The sequence below is a fragment of the Argopecten irradians genome, chromosome 13, assembly GCF_041381155.1.
Source record: "Argopecten irradians isolate NY chromosome 13, Ai_NY, whole genome shotgun sequence".
In the NCBI taxonomy this organism is placed as follows: domain Eukaryota; kingdom Metazoa; phylum Mollusca; class Bivalvia; order Pectinida; family Pectinidae; genus Argopecten; species Argopecten irradians.
Window position 1 is genome coordinate 5,430,051 of NC_091146.1, and position 20,891 is coordinate 5,450,941.

At 35.8% G+C, this 20,891-nt stretch overlaps 1 protein-coding gene across 6 annotated transcripts in view; it reads right to left on the bottom strand.

Annotated features, from left to right (window-relative positions):
* Positions 1-6,475: 6,475 nt before the first annotated feature.
* Positions 6,476-20,891, bottom strand: part of LOC138306269 (uncharacterized) — a 39,549-nt gene continuing 25,133 nt past the window's right edge. For 4 of the 6 annotated variants that reach the window (XM_069246679.1, XM_069246681.1, XM_069246678.1 and 1 more), the window contains exons 15-19: positions 20,703-20,720; positions 18,093-18,280; positions 13,397-14,644; positions 12,230-12,408; positions 6,476-8,530 (exon numbers count right to left, since the gene is read on the bottom strand). In XM_069246679.1, coding sequence (XP_069102780.1) covers positions 8,311-8,530; positions 12,230-12,408; positions 13,397-14,644; positions 18,093-18,280; positions 20,703-20,720 — 1,853 coding nt within the window. In that variant the 3' untranslated portion in view covers positions 6,476-8,310. The remainder of the gene's footprint in view (positions 8,531-12,229; positions 12,409-13,396; positions 14,645-18,092; positions 18,281-20,702; positions 20,721-20,891) is intronic. The other 2 variants (XM_069246683.1, XM_069246682.1) reach the window with 1 other exon arrangement.

The window sequence follows — 20,891 nt, forward strand, 5'->3', positions numbered from 1 at the left end:
ACGACAAAATTCACATTTCAGTAAGTTTACAGTCAATTTCATGGTAGTGAGTCTCTCGAAGAATTCGCGAATCCCGCGTAGATGGCCTTCCCACGTGTCCTTGTAGTTGATGACGTCATCAATGTATCCATCGCAGCCTTCCAGGTCTGATATCACGCTGTTAAGAAGACGTTGAAATGTTGCCGGGGCATTCTTCATACCAAATTACGGCATAACTTTGTACTGGTACAAACCTTGCGAGGTTACAAATACCGACACTTCTTTAGCTCTTTCTGTTAATAGCACCCTTTCAACAGGTCAAATTTGCTTGCATATTTGGCTTTGCCAACTTTGTCAATCCTTGGAATTGGATAAGAGTCTGTTTTACTGACAGAGTTTACTTTTCTGAAGTCAGTACAGAATCGGTGTGTCTTGTCTGGCTTTGGCACCAGAACACATGGAAAGCTTGATTCACTTTTGCTTAGTTCAATAATATCATTGTCCAACAGGTATTGAATTTCTTTCTTTAAGTGTTCTTCTTTCAAAAGATTGACATAGTAAGGATGTTGCTTGACAGGTGGCGCATCGCCCACATCCACGTCGTGATAGATAGCATTTGTTTTGCCTGGTGTATCCGGAAACAAATGTTTATACTCAAGTATCAGATCTTTCAGTTCATTTCGTTCCTTTTCTGATAGATGACACAGTTTCTTGTCCAAGTTCGCGAGCACATCTGAGTTCCGTTACTTAACACCACAGTCTAAACCTACATCTTGTACACCACCATCTAAGTTTAATTTACAAATATCAGCTGTACTTTCACTTTGTGATGGTACAGAGGCCAAAGTAGCAATAGGTTGAGAGGTCATGCTCTCTTCTCTATATACATATTTCTTAAGCATATTAACATGACATAATTGAGTTTTCTTGCGCCTCCCTGGAGTTTGTACAATGTAGTTAACATCATCGACCTTTTTCTCAACAATATAAGGTCCAAAATATCTAGCTTGCAAAGGCTGACCCGGTATTGGAAATAGAGCCAAAATTTTGTCACCTGGATCAAAACTTCTTGCACGGGCATCTTTATCATACCATGTTTTCATTTTGGTTTGTGTAACGGCCAAATTTTCTTCTGCCAATTCACATGCCCTTGTCAACCTTTGCTTAAAGTTAGACACATACTCTAAGAAATTAACTGTAGAATCTTCGTCCAAAGTTTTGTCTTTCAAAATTTTCAAAAGACCACGTACAATGTGTCCAAACACAAGTTCAAAAGGACTGAAGCCAAGAGATTCTTGTACAGATTCTCTAACGCCAAACAACAACATGTGTATACCTTCGTCACAATCTCTTTTGTTTTCAAAACAATAAGATCTTATCATATTCTTCAATGTCTGATGAAAACGTTCTAAAGCACCCTGAGACTCTGGATGATAAGCACTAGACGTTTACTGTTTGATCTAGAGCTGGTACATGACTTGTTGAATCAAAGTGCCAAGGCTACTCAACGCTGCTGTGAATGAAGAACTCAAACAAAGGAATAAAGAAATTGGTTTTGCATTTAAATATTGAATTTAGTATACTGTGTACAGTGTTACATTAGGGAGTTAAAATGTCTTTACGGTAAATCGTTTTTATTTTATGATATTTAAAGTTGATTCAAGAACAATAAGTTGAATAACTCATTTTCCTGAAGTAAATTTTATATTAAAAATTTTAAATCATTTCTGAAATAACGATTTCAACACCAATAAAACCGGTCAGAATCTGAGTATCATTTTTTATTATTCTTTATTAATTACTAAAATTATCAATTTCATCAATATCTCTTCAAAAATTTAAGAACATTTTCGGGAAAATATAACATAAGAAATACATGTATTACCATTGCCGGGTATGTTTTGGTTCCCTTTCTGAAAAAATAACATGGGTTGCTTTGACGACTTTTGACTAATAAATCACGGCCAGATACTTTTGCCAAATAAAAGGTAATTATTGCGTTACGTGTATAACACTCAGATTTACTTTTGATTTTTAAGCACGCTAGTCGGTAACATAAAAAAAACTTCATGTAATGCATCGTCAAGTCTTCGAAAGACGCAGTGACTGGTTGGAGACATATGATAGCGAAGAAAATATTATCGTGATTTTTGCGTTGCCGACTTTCGAATAATAATAAATCATGGCCAGATATTTAAGCCAAGGGATACATAAATCATAGAGTCCCAACTGAACACTTAATTCATACCGTCTATAGTGCATATGTATGTACAAATTTAATGTTTGTGGTTTTGAATACTAAGGTTCGATTTATTCATACTATCAAGTAATATGTAAAATGAACAATACAACATTTAATTTTCATCGCGGAGTGGTTTTATTGTTTAGATGTGCACAGGCTCGCCGAGCGTACCTAAGAATGCTGTTTCACAGCATCAAAAATACCAGACATGAAATTTGAACCTTGATCCGATTGGACAGCTTTTGGAAGACCAACTATTGTAAAGAATTTAAACAAAGCCTTGACTATGTCAGGGGCCTTAATATTTCTGAGTGGAATGGCTTCAGCAAAGCATGTGAAAGCACACATAATAGTTAAAAGATATTCATTCCCAGACTTAGTTTTGGGTAGAGGACCTACACAATCTATAATGATTCTACTAAATGGTTCTCAAACGCTGGAATGGGGTGCAAAGGTGCCACATGAATTTTCTGATTAGGTTTCCCTACCACCTGACAAGTATGACAAGACCTACAAAATTCAGCCACATCCCGTTTCAACTTGAGCCAAAAGAAGTGATCTAGGATCCTGTTATAAATCTTGGTCACACCTAAATGTTCTGCCATAGGTGCATCATGAGACAAACTCAGAATATCTTGTCTATACCTCGGTGGGACAACTATTTGACTGACAACCTTCCAGACTTCTTCTGGAGACACATCAGGGAGGCGCCACTTGCGTATCAACACACCTGACCTAGGAAAGTAGCAAACTGGGACTTTCTCAGCCTCTTCCTCACTCAAAGCTCGATTACACAATAAGGAAATTTCAGGATCTTTTTCATGTTCTACTATAAGCTCCTCTCTAGACAAAGATGATTTACTCATCATGTCAGACAAAGAAGTACCCTTGTTAGGAACAACTATATCACTATCAAAGTCTGCAGGATTGCTCAAAAGATCACACTTGCCCCCGACATCCTCCATATCATGAGCCAAGAAAATGTTACCTAACCCTGGACTATAATGATCCTCAACTACTGCAACATCAGAAACCTTCTTAATCATTGAACGAGTTACAGCACAAGAAGGGAAAATACCAGGAAATTCCTGTTGAATAGTCTAAATATAAGCATTGCACGTCTTTCTGTTGCCATTCATATAGCCAATATGAATGCCAACTGGACAGAGATACATTCAACATGAAGCGCTAGCGCGTTAATGGAATTTGCCTCTGTCCAGTTGGCTATGAATGCCAACTGAAAGTCGCTCAATGCTTAATAAAATTTCATGTGACATCTAACGGTTGACATAAAATTGGTAACTTCAATGCAGAAGCAATAACTTCTCTACTTTAGCTCCTGGATTTATGATTTCCTATACTTTTATTATGGACGGAATTGTAAGCATACTTGTTTCTAATTTCCATATTATACTTAATTATGATTTTGTTTTGGAAAGAATATTCGTAGAAGCTTTCAAAATTACACAGATTTTCCTTTGCTATTTTTCCATTATTTTGACCATAGTCTATTAGCATTAGCATTTTTTTTTGGTGTACAAGAACTGGAAGTATGTGAACTACTTCCGTTACAATTTGCTTGGCTTAAAATCTTCTCTAGTAGAACCCCTCCGTTTTGGGCTTTAGATTACATATTTTTTCTTATACGCACTAAATAATAACATTTCACTGCCCAACATTATCAAGAACTCATTCTATTAATGAAAACATATCATGTCAATAGAAATATTATACTTTGCACTCTTTGATTTGTCATAGTATGAGCATTGTAATGATGTATGATTTTTCTTGAAAAAAAAACCCTATCCTACGGTAATTAACCATTCAGTTGACAACTTTCGGTCATGGATTTTGTGGAAATTTTGAACATCGGTTTCTTACATCATGTTCAAAAGAATTACTTTATATTTTTGGTGTACAAGAACCGGAAGTAGGTAAACTACTTCCTTTAAAACTCTGTTCAGCAACAAATCTTCTATAGAAGTACGAGGGATGTTCCGAAATTAATGTTACTTGCACAATATCCAGTGGAAATGGGCTTAAAACTACCTCGTGGCGATAACGTGATATAGGTAAATATCTCGCTCACAATTACACTGACCTTGGTGCTGTGTACATTGTTTTGTAGCGCACTCGTTACACTCTATACAAATATGGTTCGCAAGAGAGTTGAAAACGTAATTGAAATTAGGGCCTATATCAAAGGTAGGTCTCTACTTGGCTTAAAGCCAAGTGGATATTCATCGTGAGGTGTGTGATATATATGGGAAGGGTCAAATGTCATATATGACTATTTGTAGGTGGGTTGCTCGATTTAAGTCGGGACACCAGCAGCTTAAAGATGCTGCCCACACAGGTCGCCCTGCTACAACAACAACAAAGCATAACATTGAACTAATTCGGTAAATCCTTGCAAGATCTGCAAGGTACACTGTCTGGCAGTTAGCTAAAATGACAGGCTTGTCTTTAGCACGTATTCATTGCATTTTAAAGAAACATCTTAAGCTGGGCAAGATCAATGCCAGGTTGATACCCCATTTACTAACTGACAACCAACAAGCCAAATCCTTATTGAAGAAATACCCAAAATACAGCAAAAAGGCTTTTGATAATTTGGTCACAGGTGATGAAACATGGGTGTATTTTTTCGAACCCAAAAGAAAATGCTCTAATCGAATCTGGGCAAACAAAAACGCCAGGCGCCCTAGCATTGCTAAAAAAAGAATACGCACCGTGAGGAAGGTTTTGTATGTCATATTCTTTGATAACAAGGGTCCAATCATTCAAATCCATGTTCCAAAAGGCAAAACTGTCACAGCGAAGTATTATAGAGACGTTGTACTTCGAAAACGTAAGAAAGTCTGCAAACGCCGCCCACAGACAGGTTTGAAGTACCTCAGGCTCTTACATGATAATGCGCCAGCACACAAAGCGCGCATTGTGACGGAGTTTTGAAGGCAGAAAAGGTCACTGTCCTCCCCCACCCTGCATATCACCAGACTTGGCCTCTTGTGACTTTTTCTTTTGTTCCCCAAAATAAAATTTCACCTGTCTGGAACAAAATATAAATCAAGAAATGCTCTTGGCTCTGCCATTTACCAGTATCTTATGAGTATACCAATTCAAGAGTACGAAAACTGTTTCCAAAAGTGGATCGATCGGTTGAAACGATGCATAAATGCAGAGGGGGAGTACTTCGAGGGACAGGGCAAAGTAAAATGATTAGAATTACTTCTATCAAAGAGAAATCACCAAAGTAACAATAATTTTGGAACACCCCTCGTACTCTATCTTTTGGGGTTTAAGATTAAATATGTTTATCTTAATTAGCTAAATAATATCATTTCAAATCCTAATATTATGAGAAAATCATTCCATTAATAAAAACATATCACTTTAATCTAAATAGATTAGTTTGCACCCTTTAATTATCATTCTATGAGCCATATAAGGATACAAATTTTTTCTTGAAAAAACTACCCATCAGTAATTTGTCTTTTAGATGACAACTTTATCTGTCATGGATTTTTTTGAAGTTTTGAATGTAGTTTTCTAACATTATGTGCTAAAAAATTACTTTTTATGTTTGGTGTGCAAGAACTGGAAGTGGGTGTACCATTTTGGTGAAAATTTGATATTGCTAAAAATAGACCTCCAAATTTGGCTATGTTTTGGTTTCAAGAACCTGTAAAAAATTATTTCAAATTTTTAAGTTACATATGTGCAGTCAAAATTTGCGGAAATGTATACTTTTGAGAACATATCGGTTTTTGAAATTGAACATTAATTTGATATAGTTTTGGACCTAAAAGGGAACCCTGGAGTATACCTCGGGATAGCAACATTAAATCATCCCTAGCACAGGCCCCTGGGGCCTTTTGAATTTTTTAAAGGTATCTTACAGGTTCTCTGTCATAGTACTACAAAAGGCACCCGAGTTTGGTTAAATTGGTTCGTGGGCAAAATTCAATGGTAGGTGTAACAGGTCCTTTGGTTACAAACCATGTATGACTAGTAGAGATTTATTTAAAGGAAATGTTCACAGAGGGACAGACGTTGCGCCATGACATAAGCTTACTGGCCCTTCGAATACAGTCGTGCATAGCTTGTAAATGTTATACTTAGAATAAATGTGGATTTTGATGATTGAAGTGGTGTGGGTGTGTACTGTCATGCTGCAGAGTTGCCAGCATTGTATTGATATAGAAATCCATTGTGTTTTACTGTAAATGACCATTAAGACCAAACAATATATGCGATCTTGATAAAAGATTTATTGATACATTATAAAAATTTGACATTTTATGACATAATATAAATCGATGCTTGTGTTACTCCAAAATACTTATACTAGTTTCTCTAGTAAGTTTCTCTAGTAAGTCTCCATAATCAACAATATAGTTACCTACTGTAAAACAACAGGAATTAATTAACAAGACAGAGCAAAGACTTCATCATTTGATAAAAAAAAAAAACAGAGATGAAAATGGAAATTTTTAGAAAAAGCTGAAAGGCTGGGGGGGGGGGGTATATGGAATTACAGGTCCCATGAACCTATTTTCTGAAAGTCAAAAAGGCTGTAATCAGGCAATTGGCTGAACATTTTCATCCCTGAAAAAATTAAGATCAGCCTTCCATCAGATAAGCCATACGCATTATTTATCAGCAGAAACAAGAGATCCCAGTAGGATCTTGGTGGCCACCAGAGAATTTTCTATGTCTGGCAAAGGAAAGAGGGATCTTTTCACTGCTTTTCAAACTCTGACCATCAAATTATAAGATCAGTGTCTGTCGACCATATTGTTAACAGATAGGTTCCAAAATTCAATATGCACAACTAGGGCCTATATTTGGAACCTATATATATATATATGAAATTTGAGAGAAGATCCATTCAGAACTTTCTGAGAAATCAAATAGCAGTAACAAACCTTGCATATCAAAATCCAAAATAGCGCTCTGTGTTGTTAACAGATCAGTTCCTAAATGCAATATGCCTGACTAGGGTCCGAGGGGTATATAATATGAAATTTGACAAATATTTTATCAGTATTTTCAGACAAATAGCGAGAACAAGAATTGGTAATAGATGGATGGATGGTGGACACTAGGCGAAAGTGTTCTGAATTGCCCATCATCTGATGCTGGTGGGCTAAAAATATATTTATCAACAGACTGTTTTTCATTAACTGTAACTTTAACTATCATATTCGACCATATAAGCGCCCAGGTACTTACAAAAAGTTGTAGCAGCTCAGAGGGTCCTTAATACAAAGTAGTTTTCACTTATCTTTCATAAACTTATTTTACAAAGTAAGTCATAAATCAATTTGCAATTTGCAAAAGAAATTGGTAAGTAAACCAACAATTTTTGTCATATTTTTTCTACATTTATTTCAAAGTAAGTGAAATTGATGCATAAAAATGGGTTTTGTGCTTATAGGGATGTGGGCGGTGATTGGGTCGAATACAGTATTTCTTCTCGGCTAATAAGTACGTAATTAGTGATAATATTCACTCTCAGAAGATATTGATGTAAACTTGCTGTACATTAGAGTTGTCTTATCCTACAGGTGAAAAATATTGCACTGTATCATTTTGAACTTTTCAATTAGACTGGTCTTCATTTTTGCAAATCATCTTAAAGTTTGGAAATCGTCTTGGAAATCGTCATTCAATTGACAGGAAATATGTCAATCAGGATTTTTTTTTAATTATTTTTTTCAAATCTTAATTCATCCATTCCTGGGCAAATATCAGCAACCCTATCTCAGTATTAAAGAATTTTGGCAAACTGTCATGTTGACACTTGTACAATTTTCAGGTCTGTTTGGTAACTTTCACAAGAGAGAAAACACAACATTGCTATAGTACAGTGTAGAAGAACATATTCTGGCACTAAGAAAAACTTGATATACTACAAACGATATCGTCAATTTACATTAATTCAATTGATTTTCAACATTGTATAAAAAAAAATCAAAGCACTGCTAGAAGATTGATATTAGCTACAGACCTACTATCACAAACTTTGTGAGAACTTTATGTATTGTTCTTTCTTTGCTTTTTCTTTTTCTATTTTCGTCATTTCACCGATAGTTTCCTTGGTAACCTCCATGGTTGCCATAGCCACCACGACCACCTCTATAGTTGCTATGGTTTCGGTTAGACTGATAATTGTCGTGATAATTCCCTTGTCTTCTGTCATCTCGATTATACTGACTGTTTCCATGGTAACTTCTATTGTCACGGTAGCTGTGATGATCTTGGTTGCCATGGTAACTTCTGTTGTCAGAATGTCTCCAATTTCTACAAAAAAGGCATTAACAGTTCATTCACTAACTCAATACAGCAAACTGATGGGTTGAACAGAGAGTTTCATGAACATTCCTTAACCTAAATTAAAGGTAGGTTTTGCCCAACCAAATAAATATATATTATGAATTCCGATATAGACCTTAACTTAAAAGTGGGTTTTGCCCAACCAAATAAATATATTTTATGAATTCCGATATACGGAGGAAAAGACTGAAAAAAAATAAATTAAAAATACCTCAATTTAATTTCTTTATGCGTATGAGATTGAACAAATGTGTCTTGAATACAAAATTGAAGGAAATCCTTGATTTATTACGATGTAAGACTGACTGGAGAGTATGCAAATGAAGCTGCGACGGATTGGGTTGTCGAAGTTTCACACATGTGCATTGTTGCATACTTCAAGTAAACAAAATGGCAGAATGAAAAAATGTGAGAAAAAACAAATTGTATCTGAAATAACAACAAAGAGGAGGAGATTAGAATGGAATCAGGGCAGCACCCTAGGATATATCTAGGGAATGAAAGTCAGAGATGGCATGTAGCAAAAGAAGAAACATTAGCCACATCTCATGCGGAGCTTGCACAGATTTTGCTGAACTTGTGTGTTGCACGTGGTGAGTTAAATTTCAACACATGCCTGCAGCAGACATGAAGTGGCAGACTAATATAACTACATATATGTTTGAGTAACATAAAGGGTTTGTAGATTATATGTATTTATATACAATCCATCGCACTTCGAGTTGTTTGTTTTTGCTAAACATTTCGCTGATGCCTCGTTTTTTCAAAAAAATATGTCATTGTTCTATGTAAAGCATATGCATGACTTCACTTCACTTTTTAGAGGAGTATTTTCCTGGTCAAGCTAGGCAATTGACCACCTGTATTATTTGCTGTATGCACTGAAAATGGTCTGAAGATTATACCTATGTACAGGATAAATTATAATTTTGTTGCCTTTATATAATTTAATTACCGTATTTTCCGGAGTATAAGCCGCTACTTTTTTCCCTGAAAATCGGGAGTGCGGCATATACACCAGTGCGACTTATCTGTGGACGAAAACCAAAATCTGACGATGTTTTGGCATTATTACGTCGTGATTCACATGTGAAAATCGTAAGTTTTACTCGCCAGTTTTGTAAAGTTATACATCGAACAAATCACTGTAAAAGTGTTTAAAAGATAAAATATGCAATGAAAATATATTAACGATGAAAATGATTACATATCAGATGCATATTCATTCGTAAAATTCGTAAAATTGTTTAATTCAAGGAAAATCCGCCGACTGAAACGTGTTTGTTTACTAGCGCAACACAATAGCGGTTTAGTAAAGTTATACATCGAAAATATCACTGTAAAAGTGTTTAAACGATATAATATGTGATGAAAATATAATAAAGATAAAAATAATAACGTACCAGATACATGTTCAATCGTAAAATTGTTTAATTCATGGAAAATCGGCCGACTGAAGCGTGGTTGTTTACAGTCACAACACAATGGCGGACTGATTTCGCTATCGATTTGCTGCAGGATCGTTACCAAGAAAATAATAACTAAAACGTCAAAAACCATCAAATATCAAACAATAAGTTAAATATATTATTTAAATATTATTTGAGTGAAAGAAATGTCCGCAGACAGGGAAAAAACAATCTTCTGAATGACTGCTAAATATAACTTGCACACGTGTTACACACGGTCAACATGTGTATTTCTCAGAATCCTGTCGCTGTGACTTCAATGAAATAATCGGCAGTCAAGTTTATAGTGTGAATTACATGTAATATAGAACATTATAGCGATGTTAAAAAGCACCAAACAGTCGTATAAAACATCATTTAATCGATCTCTGCAGCGGCAAACACCACGAAATCATATCCGGAAGTTTACAAAAATAAGGCTTCGGTGAATTGCATCATGGGATGGCAAGTTGAGAGAGAACACTCTAAACGAAGTCAATTTTAGGTTAATGATAGTCTTGATAATAAAGTAATCCTATACACATCAATATAATTAATACGCGAAGTATATCAAAATAGATATAAAAGAAAATCGTATGCATATTGAGGAAAGTATTTTAACCGGCATGTTGAAATATGAGAGAGAGTAAGCGTGAATTCGTACGGCCGCCATGTTTGTTTACACACAAGAAGTCTTGAGTAAACAACGAACAGAAACATGACCAAATCAATTTTGCTAAAGATATTTACATCATTGTGAGTTTTATTTGTTATACATTTACAGAACAAGTTTACAGACAGTTTTCGTGATTCTAATCGATCGATAAGCATTACCGTGCTTCATTAGAGATCGATCGTATACACAGAGGGTTGCGTGGGTGCATGGGCCTAACTTTTGGTTGCGGCTTATGTAACGGTGCGTCTTATGTGTGTACAAAACCTGAAAAAATCGTAAAAAAGGCCTCTGCGGCTTGTACACAGGTGCGACTTATTGTCCGGAAAATACGGTAATAATTAATTATCTTTCTTTGGGGGAAACCCACCTTTAAAATAGGAAAGCATAACAGATTTTAAGGAAGTCTCCTAATTAACTTAAAGGGTTTTCCTTAACTTCCGCAATGCTTTCCTATGGAGAATTTTAAGTTCAGGAATTCCTTCAAGTTAAGAAATGTTCATGAAACTGGGTTCTGATGACCTAATTAAGTCACAGATATGTGACCCTTAACAGATAATTGGGGTGTAACAATACATCAGATCAGACTATCAGTGATTGTATGTCTCTCAACTTGATCAATCGATGAAAAAGTTTATAAAAATCGCCTATAGTACGCCAAACTATCGATAGTTTCAATAGTCAGATATTACTGAAATCATGTACTCACAGAGGTTGGATAGAGTAACAGACTAACAGTCACAATAAAATTTCCATTTTCTATGCTTTTCATTGGCAATCAAAACGCAAACACCGACAATGTTCTCAATCACAATCTTCATTGCGTTTGAGTTGGTAATGACACTAGTAGGTGAAGGGAAGTAACTCTAATACTGCACTAGATGTACGTCATGGCGGTCATTCATAGACTGGATTGTAATCAAATTCAGAGTGCAATACTATCACAATACCATTGCAATTGTAGTCTGCAATAGTTAAACTATCGCATTACTATTTCCCTTGATAGCAATAGTACTGCAATAGTTAAAATTGTAGGCAATAGTCACCCCTAACAGATAAACTACAGAAATTGATATCTCGAAACCCCTGTATTGCCCTACACTGTGACAGCTACATCAATTTTCCCAAAGTGTGAACTACACTGACATTATCCTCGCCACACCAGGGGTTACTATCACTGATGTTATATCCACCCCTGGACTATCTAAAAGTAAAACTAGAGGTAGCTCATGACCTATCACAGAACTGCAGAGACTTCCTTTGATCACAGAGAGAGTGACATCCGACTTCAAAGCCACACAGTCAACCAGTGTACCATTATATAATTCTTTTGATGTACATTAAATGACCAAATAACCTGTTTCCACTTGCCTACACTTTTACTATGGGATAGTTCATGGGTAGACATAATGTCAGTGATAGTAACCCCTGGAGTATTGAGGATGCGCTGACATATTTACTGTCAAAACATCCCCACTGACCACAACTATTGTTGAAACAAAGAAGAAATAATTTAAAATAACAGAAAATGAGTAAATGCCTCACCTCTCGTCCCTGTTAGATCTGCTATGGTTTCTGTCCCAGTCATGTGACCTGTCGCCATGGTGATCCCCATGGGACCTGTAGCTGCCCTGAGATCTGTTATCACGATAATCAGACTTTGAGGTCCTGTCATCATGCCGTGAATCCCTACTCCTTGATCTTTCCTTGTCGTCATAGCGATCCTGTTAAGGAAACAATGTATACATGCTGGATTGTATAAAGTAAATAATTACTTTTCCATACATAGAACAGTTATCTTAACGATAAGTTGACGTTTACATTTCAACACATTTGACGTCATATATTTATGTTTAGGGTGTCAATTATTTACGCATTATTCTATAACTATTTAGGTTGATAAAGCCATACAAAAACAGAACATATATAAATTCTATGAAAAAGAATATCTGCCTGTTTTTTTGTTTTGTTTATATTAAACTTCATAAACCCAAAATATATTGCAAGCAATGCAATTTAATTGCAAAAACTCGGTCAGGAAATAATCAGACAATAACTTTTGTGCTTTTATAATTACTTGTTTTTTACAATGCAACAAATTCAGTTGTGGCACATTTACATCTTATCAAATGGCTGTGCCTCTTTCCTGCGAAAATGTTCTTCGTATGTGACACAATATATTCCTTGACACACAATTCTCTCAGGCTATGTAAAAATAACCTCAAAATTCTAATCATAACCAATTGTAATGAGATTGAGTGTAACACATAAAATTTAATTATTTTTAGATAGACTTTATTTCAGGTGCACTTAGATAGTTCATATATAGTTGGAGTAACAAGTGAATGTCAATGTTAATTATGAAATAAAAAGGAAGAGCTATACCATGTTTACAATATGAAACGTCTGGCCAAAGCAAAACTACACCTCAATGAGGTATCAAGCTACATCTATATACTCATCACTATATCTCAAAAGTATCAAATAATGCAAGGTGAAAAGTTATTGAAAATAAAAATTGACTTTTGACAATGGGTTCAAGACGCCAATTGATGATACATCAATTTTTTTGGTATCGATTGGAGACATCAATTTTTTTGGTATCGATCTTCAATAATTTGACAGATGTAGTCTGAACAATTAAAGTAGAGGAACCAAAACAGAAGTTCTTATTGCCTTTATTAATTTAAAATAGACGTATATGTTACATACCCGGTCTCGTGAATGCTGTCTGTGTTGGTCTCCATCATCGTAGCTTCTTCTGTCATCTTGCCTTGCGTTATCCCCCTTGCCACTACTATCTCCACGTGAACCAGTCTTTCTGTCATCAGCAGAGTAACCTCCCTTGTCTTGAGAGTCGTCTGCCTTCCCTTGAGAATTATCTCCCTCACTCTGAGGGGTGTTGTCCTTTGTTGATGTGTTATCTTCACTTTCCTTTGTTGATGTGTTATCTTCACTTTCCTTTGTTGATGTGTTATCTTCACTTTCCTTTGTTGATGTGTTATCTTCACTTTCCTTTGTTGAATTTCCTTCCTCTTTTTCCTCTGACAAATCTCTATTTTCTGCTTCACAAGTTTCCACTTCAATTTGTGTTGTGGAAGCATTGTCTTTATTTTCTATTGAGTTTTCTGGTGTTTGTATATCTTCTGATAAAATGTCTGATGATTTAGTCTCTTCAGAAGTATCACATCCTCTCTCTATATCATTTTGACAACAATCTGGAATATCTTCATCAGCTTTGGCTGATTTGCTTTGATCCCCTGCACATTCCTTACTCTGAGTTAAGTCCCCTACCATACTCACTTTTTCCTCCTCAAGTGAGGAAATATCCTTCAAGTCTTTTCCTTCAATATCTGAATTATCTCCCTTATTTTGTGATGCCTGGCCATTCCCTAACGTTTGTGACTCAGAATCTCCAAGCAATTCATTTTCCTTTTCCTCAGAATCCATCACCGTTTCCTTTTCTTCTTTAGATGAGATTTTCTCATCATCGTCCTTTAATAATTCATCTATTGCATCATCATCAAGATTATCAACATCATTGTCATTTTGCTGCTCTGGAGTATTTTTACTCTGTACAGTATCGGAAGTCTCCTTAAACTCCAGCACACTTTTACCAAAATCCATATCATCCTTACACTTGTTGTCTTCCTGTTGGTCTGTTGATTTACCCGACTCCCCCATCATACCTTCAGATAATGAATGTACATCCAATGCAGTTGGATTTTCAGATTGTTCAAGATCAGGTTCTTTTTCTGATCTATCACAAATATTGGTAGAGCATGAAGAATCTTCCTCAGACTTTTCATGTGTGAAATTTGAACTTTTTTCTTTCGTGTCATCTGTTGTGTCTGTATCTGGTTTATTGGTATTTTCATCGACGATATTTTGGATAGTTGTCTGTAGCTCTTCTGATAAAGAAACATCTATGTCATCCTCATCTATCATCTTGTCATCAGCCTGAAGAGAAGAAAGAATTTCATTCAGTATTAATTATAGCTGATACAAACACTACAAATACTAGAACGATTATACCTACCTGGCCTACTATACCTTTAGGCCAGGTATAAAATCTGTGAGTCCTAGTAGAGCACCACGTGTGCTTGAGTAAATCACTGGGGCACAATTTTCTATACCATTTTTGTACTTTTTTTGTACATTCCCAATCATTTTGTGCATTTACAGCACCGTTACAACAAGTGTTCCTGTTTACATTCATTCACTCGATAGACACGTTGGCTGGTAGCTGATCTAGTAGGCTGGTAACTGATGCAGTAGATTAGATTTTAGGTGGCATGTAACGAAGGCACTGATTGGCTGAAGCATCGGCAGCCCGACTGATTGCCCCCTGACTGACAACATTGAGAAGTAGGCGGAGCCAGCGGATCTTTGATGTTCATACCCAACTCTGTTGTACAATGTGTTTGATCACGTTGTGTACTATTTAATTTTTTACAATGTATACATTCAATCACTGTATTAAAAATTCATTATTGTTTTGTTTCACTTATCAAGCGAATGTTTTGAGGATGTTTTGTTCATAAATTATTGGTCATTTCTCTGACTTCGGGGAGTAGTCATACTGTAGCGAAATCTTATGTATCTACCACCGTTCCAATGGATCAAACTTTTCATCATGTTTATTAATGTGTTGGGTTTAGATCTATTGTATCCATTCTAATGTTACATGTAATGTCACAGCCGAATCTAGCTACTGTTGTACCTTCTGACTGACTTTTCCGCTGTAAGGTCCGTTTGGTGTGGAAAAACAAATCAGGTACGGCTGACAATAGATTATGTCTTATCAGAATATATTCCGATCAAACACGGTTTTGATACATACCTGGATGTTACATGGGTTAGGGGATGTTATTCTAGTTGTAGACTTTGAGTTTGTATGCATTGCCTAAATATTTATAATTTAATTTGATTCATATTTGAGGTAATGTTCTCGGACGTTGGCGCATGCGCGGCAGTAGTTTACAAAATGTAGGTTGATTTTAGCAGAGAAATTGTCAACACTTGATTCAAATGCATCTCTCTGATTAAATACTGGTGACAAAGTTAAAAAAGATCTACGCCTACAGCTGGAATAGCATCCCCTACTAACATCCAGGTATGTGTCAAAGCCTTGTTTTATCGGAATATATTTTGAAAAGACACGATGGTCAGTTGTCCATTGTAACCGATTTAGTTTCAAACACCTTGCGGTAAAGTTACATGTATAATTAGTCAGAAGCAGGTGATTTCTTTTCCGTACAATTTCCGACTGACTTATAAGTGAGGTAATTAAAATGTATTTGTGTAACCTTTTTACATTATGAAGCTTACAATGCCGATCATTTTATGTAGTAATCGACGACAGACATTTCCAACTGTTATAGCTCCGCCCCTACATTGAAGCAACAGCCAATGAGAGCCGTGCTTACACAGCTTATTGAATGTCGTTGGCAAACTGACTAGCTACCATGCAAACTGACTAGCTACCAATCAAGCGAACCACCTACTAGACTGGCCGTCACATGTACGCTTATTGTAACGCCGCTGTAAACATTATTTTTGTCCAAAACAAACGTAATGACCATGCTTAATATCTACCTTAATATGAAGTCAAGTTCATAATTTACCGTTCAGTCAAGTTCATAATTTACCGTTCATATTTATATGTGAAATAATATTGTCTCATCATGATTTTGATATTTTATAAGTTTCAGTTTTATTACCAAGTAGCTAGGTAAGCGATACAAAACAAAAACCATAAAATGCATGGAGACGATTCAATAATGGTTTGGATAATCATTACTTTGCTCCATTAGCAGTAATGGGCACCAATTGTAGATCTAAAAACAACACCATTTTCTGTCTAAAGAAATACTACAATATTGCAGTTATATACAAATGCTTGCAAAATGTTAATGCTATAGCTAGACACTACACAAAATTTTATGGACATAGGCAACCTCAGTCAAGAATCTATTATCTTGTATCCCAATAGGTCTGACATCACATGATCTCCAAGATATGTTATAAATGTGAGATTATCTCTGATATATGGTTCAGATATTAGAGTTATTGTTCTTTGCCTTAACGTCCTATCCCAATAGGTCTGACATCACATGATCTCCAAGATATGTTATAAATGTGAGATTATCTCTGATATATGGTTCAGATATTAGAGTTATTGTTCTTTGCCTTAACGTCCTAACACTTTGATCTGAGATCTAGACTACAGTGGACAGAAAACATTTTGTCTTGAGAGTACAGAGAATTTTTTTTTATTAGTTTCAAGTCCTACTAACTGCCAGTCATTTAAGAATGTGCCAGGTTTATTGGTGGAGGAAAGCCGGAGTACCCGGAGAAAAACCACCAACTGCCCGATATGGGATTCAAACTTGCGACCCAGGGGTGGAGGGCTTGTGTTAATATGTCAAGACTTGGATAGAAAACACTTAGATTGGGAGAAGACCGGAGTGCTCAGATTGAAACCCCACATGTTCGGGCGAGTAGTCTTGAGGCAGGTGATCATGAACTCTGAGTTTTTCATGTCCCTGCCATGGATCAAATACTGGCCAGCTTAGCTGCAATATTGTAGCTCAAAAGACTTGTAGACAGAAAATGGTGTCGTCTTTAGAGCTACAATAGGTGCCTATTACTGCTAATGGAGCAAAGTAATGGTTTTGCAAACCGTTATTTTAATGTTAACATGCATTTTATCTTAATTGTTTTATAACGCTTACCTATTGGCAATAAAACTGAACCATATAAAATATCAAATTCTCAGCGAGAAATAATCTTTTTACCTATACATATGAAGGTCTTTCTGAAGAGAGTTTTACTCAGTTTATACGGCAAGTCTACAAATTATGAATTTGACATCTTGTGAGCAGTACGGTAGATATCAAGAATGGTAGTTGGATAACAATATCATGTAAATGCTTGTATACACAAAAAATAACTGGAAACCTACAAAAAAAGTATAGAAAATTGTGCCCGAGTAATTTTCGGAGGCACTGCTCCACTAGGTCACATAGGGACCAATTCGTACCCGGCGGAAAAGGTATAGTAGGCCGGGTACGTATATTCGTTCTATGGCCAGCTGTGTGAAAGGCTTGCGACTTAACCACTTCACCAACTCGTCATACCATATTACGTTACACTCAAGACAACGTAAACACAATCAAAAGGATATATTAGACCTAATAAGCAACCCTCCCCTCATTTCAACTGCCAAAGCATAGAACCAAAACTATCAAAACTGCGTAGGTTTGCAATAATTTCGTCTTATTAAGCACCTTTTCAGGTTTTCAATACTTTAAACACCCCGGGCACTTATTGGGTCGAATACAGTAACTCTGAAATAATTCCCGGCAATCAGGCCAGGACTACAACAGATCATAACCAAGCATACCCCTAAAAACACTGAAGCCTTTGATGGCGTCGCTGAATCCTTGATCTTTACAGTCGTCCATTTTTGCATTCCAGTCAACTCCGGGGGAATCTCGTCAATGTCTGTTTTCTTGGTGGAGTCGACAGGGTCTAAAGTGTTCATATTAGTAAGGACGGGTGGATCGTCATGTGAAGAACGGCGGATTACTTCTGAAATTTGAAATATTGATAGATTTTGTATGAATTACAACATGTCATTTCTCTGGAGTGTTTTTATGATAGTTCCTAATCTAAAACCAACATAAGATATGAGCTGTCTTACACAGTAGTAAACTGCAGTATACTACTTGTCATTTTCCCACAGTTGTAACATAAGATATGAGCTGCCTTACACAGTAGTAAACTGCAGTATACTACTTGTCATTTTCCCACAGTTGTAACATAAGATATGAGCTGCCTTACACAGTAGTAAACTGCAGTATACTACTTGTCATTTTCCCACAGTTGTAACATGCAAGCAGTGCCACATGAATTATTTCTATTCTATACCTTTTATTCTTAATTGCAAGAGAAATGTCAATCACCAAGAAGTTTATTTTTTGCCAAATATTGGGAATATTCAGCAGCTTATCACAGAAATCATTAAAACAATCACATAGCAGCTATATATATATCAATTGAAAAAAATTAGCATGTTGGTTACTGAAATGTGAAATGCGCCATAATCAAAATAACTAAATAAAAAAATTGACATGTTTGTTTTCTTCTGTTATCTATTAAAAACCATATAAGGCTTGATGAACTATAGTGCGAAAATCATTCAATGAACAGACAAACATGTATGATGCCTTATAAACCATAGTTCCAACAAAGAATTTATGCACAGAACAATTGGTGTTATTTGTGCCTTATGGTATGTTCAGATAGAACCATACCTACAGAGATACTTTACAACTACGGATAACATTGTACAAATGTGAAGTTTTAAACCACACTTGGCTTCATAGTCTGACTGCTGTGTGTACTCATGCATGATCATTTTACTGCAGTGTAGATGTAACTATAATGACCTTTTTTTCAGTTTTTATTTGTAATTGTGAAATTAAAACCTATGAATTATAAAATTATGGTAATTCTCAAAATGTTAGTAATTTTTGGTAGTGAACAACATATTAAAAGCTCTTCTTGATTCCCGAGTATGAAAAATATGGCACATACAACTTTAAGATTTGCCTCTGTTTTGCTATAACATGTTGCTGTATATACATATTTCAGTTTCACTTGAGAAAGGGGCTGACAACTACAAGGAGGCAGGCATCAATGACTAGAATTTTCTACCAAGCAAATGGTAAAGATATTAACTCATTTACCCCTGAATTTTTATAATGGACTGGTCTAGTCTTTGATTTAGAAGAGCCTAATTGTGTCTTCAGGGGTGAATGAGTTAATATAATTAGAGTTGATAAAGAAAAGACATGTACCATACAAATCAAATCTATAGCACATAATTGTGTTGAAATAGCTTCTTGTCTAAAACATTTTATCATTAGAGGCACCCATGAGAAAATGATCTATGTCTGACAATGGAAAGAGTGACCTTTTCACTGCTTTTCAAACTTTTACTACATCCTAGATATAATGTTTGAGACAAATCACTTCAGTACTTTCTACAATATAGCTGAAACAAACTTTGATTAACAAATCCAAGGTGGCAGCAAGCTATCAGCCATCTTGTTCCCCAAATGGTCCCAAAATGCAATATACACACAACTAGGTTCCTAGGGATCCTGCATATGAAATTTGAGGCAGATTCCTTAGGTACTTTCTGAGAAATAGCAGTAACAAGAATTGTTAACGGAGGGAAGGACGGTAACCCTGTTACAGTATTTTGACAAAGCATTGATTATCATAAAGAGGCATGATTTTATTACCAGAAACTGACTCTTTAAGCAGGAAATAAACAATGGAAATGCATACTTTTCTCATAATTGAACAAAGACTGCCATGCCATTTTTATTTATAAGATATACTTTGACTAATGAGCGGGAATGTGTGTACAATTCAACATATCTATTAATATGCATGATGATGTGAAGCCATCCTTGATTCTCCAATGGTTTAACTATCACCTTCATTACATTTCCAAACCGGGACTAGATCATAGCGAGACTGAAGACTATGTTTGAGACAACAGATAGGACAGGTAATTTGGTCCTAATGGAATAACAGTGCACTGTATGGAAACTGGGCGTCCTGCCTCTTTGTAATCTCCAAAAGAAGGCTCTGTGGCCTGTGGATGGTCATCAACTATGACATAATCCAGGGATGGACATAACAAGTGATAGTAATACCGGGGTGTCGAGGATGGTGTAAGCTGGAAGGTGATATACCAGCAAGCATGATACACATATGTATGAAGACAAAGCATATCTGTCAAGAACGATTGGATTACAAGAAGACTAGCTAGTATGCTGTGAAATATATTTACAAGCATCAGACATCACCGATATTGAGGTTTACGATGAAAAGATCGTGATTGAAATTACACTGAAAACCTTGGCTGGATCGCTACCACGTACGATACAGTGATGAGGATTGCAGCAAGCATGATTTAATACACAAAGAAGCTTACCAGGTGCCATTTCCTCCTCTGCAGAAATCAAACAATCACTTATCAGAGAAAATTACTAGAAAATTACTAATATTTGATTTCTATAAGTGTGATAATTATACTTTAACTATACATCATTATTTTATGAGTATTTCTATTATTTATCAATTATCATACTTTCCGCTGTACAAGCTCAATTCATGGGGGGGG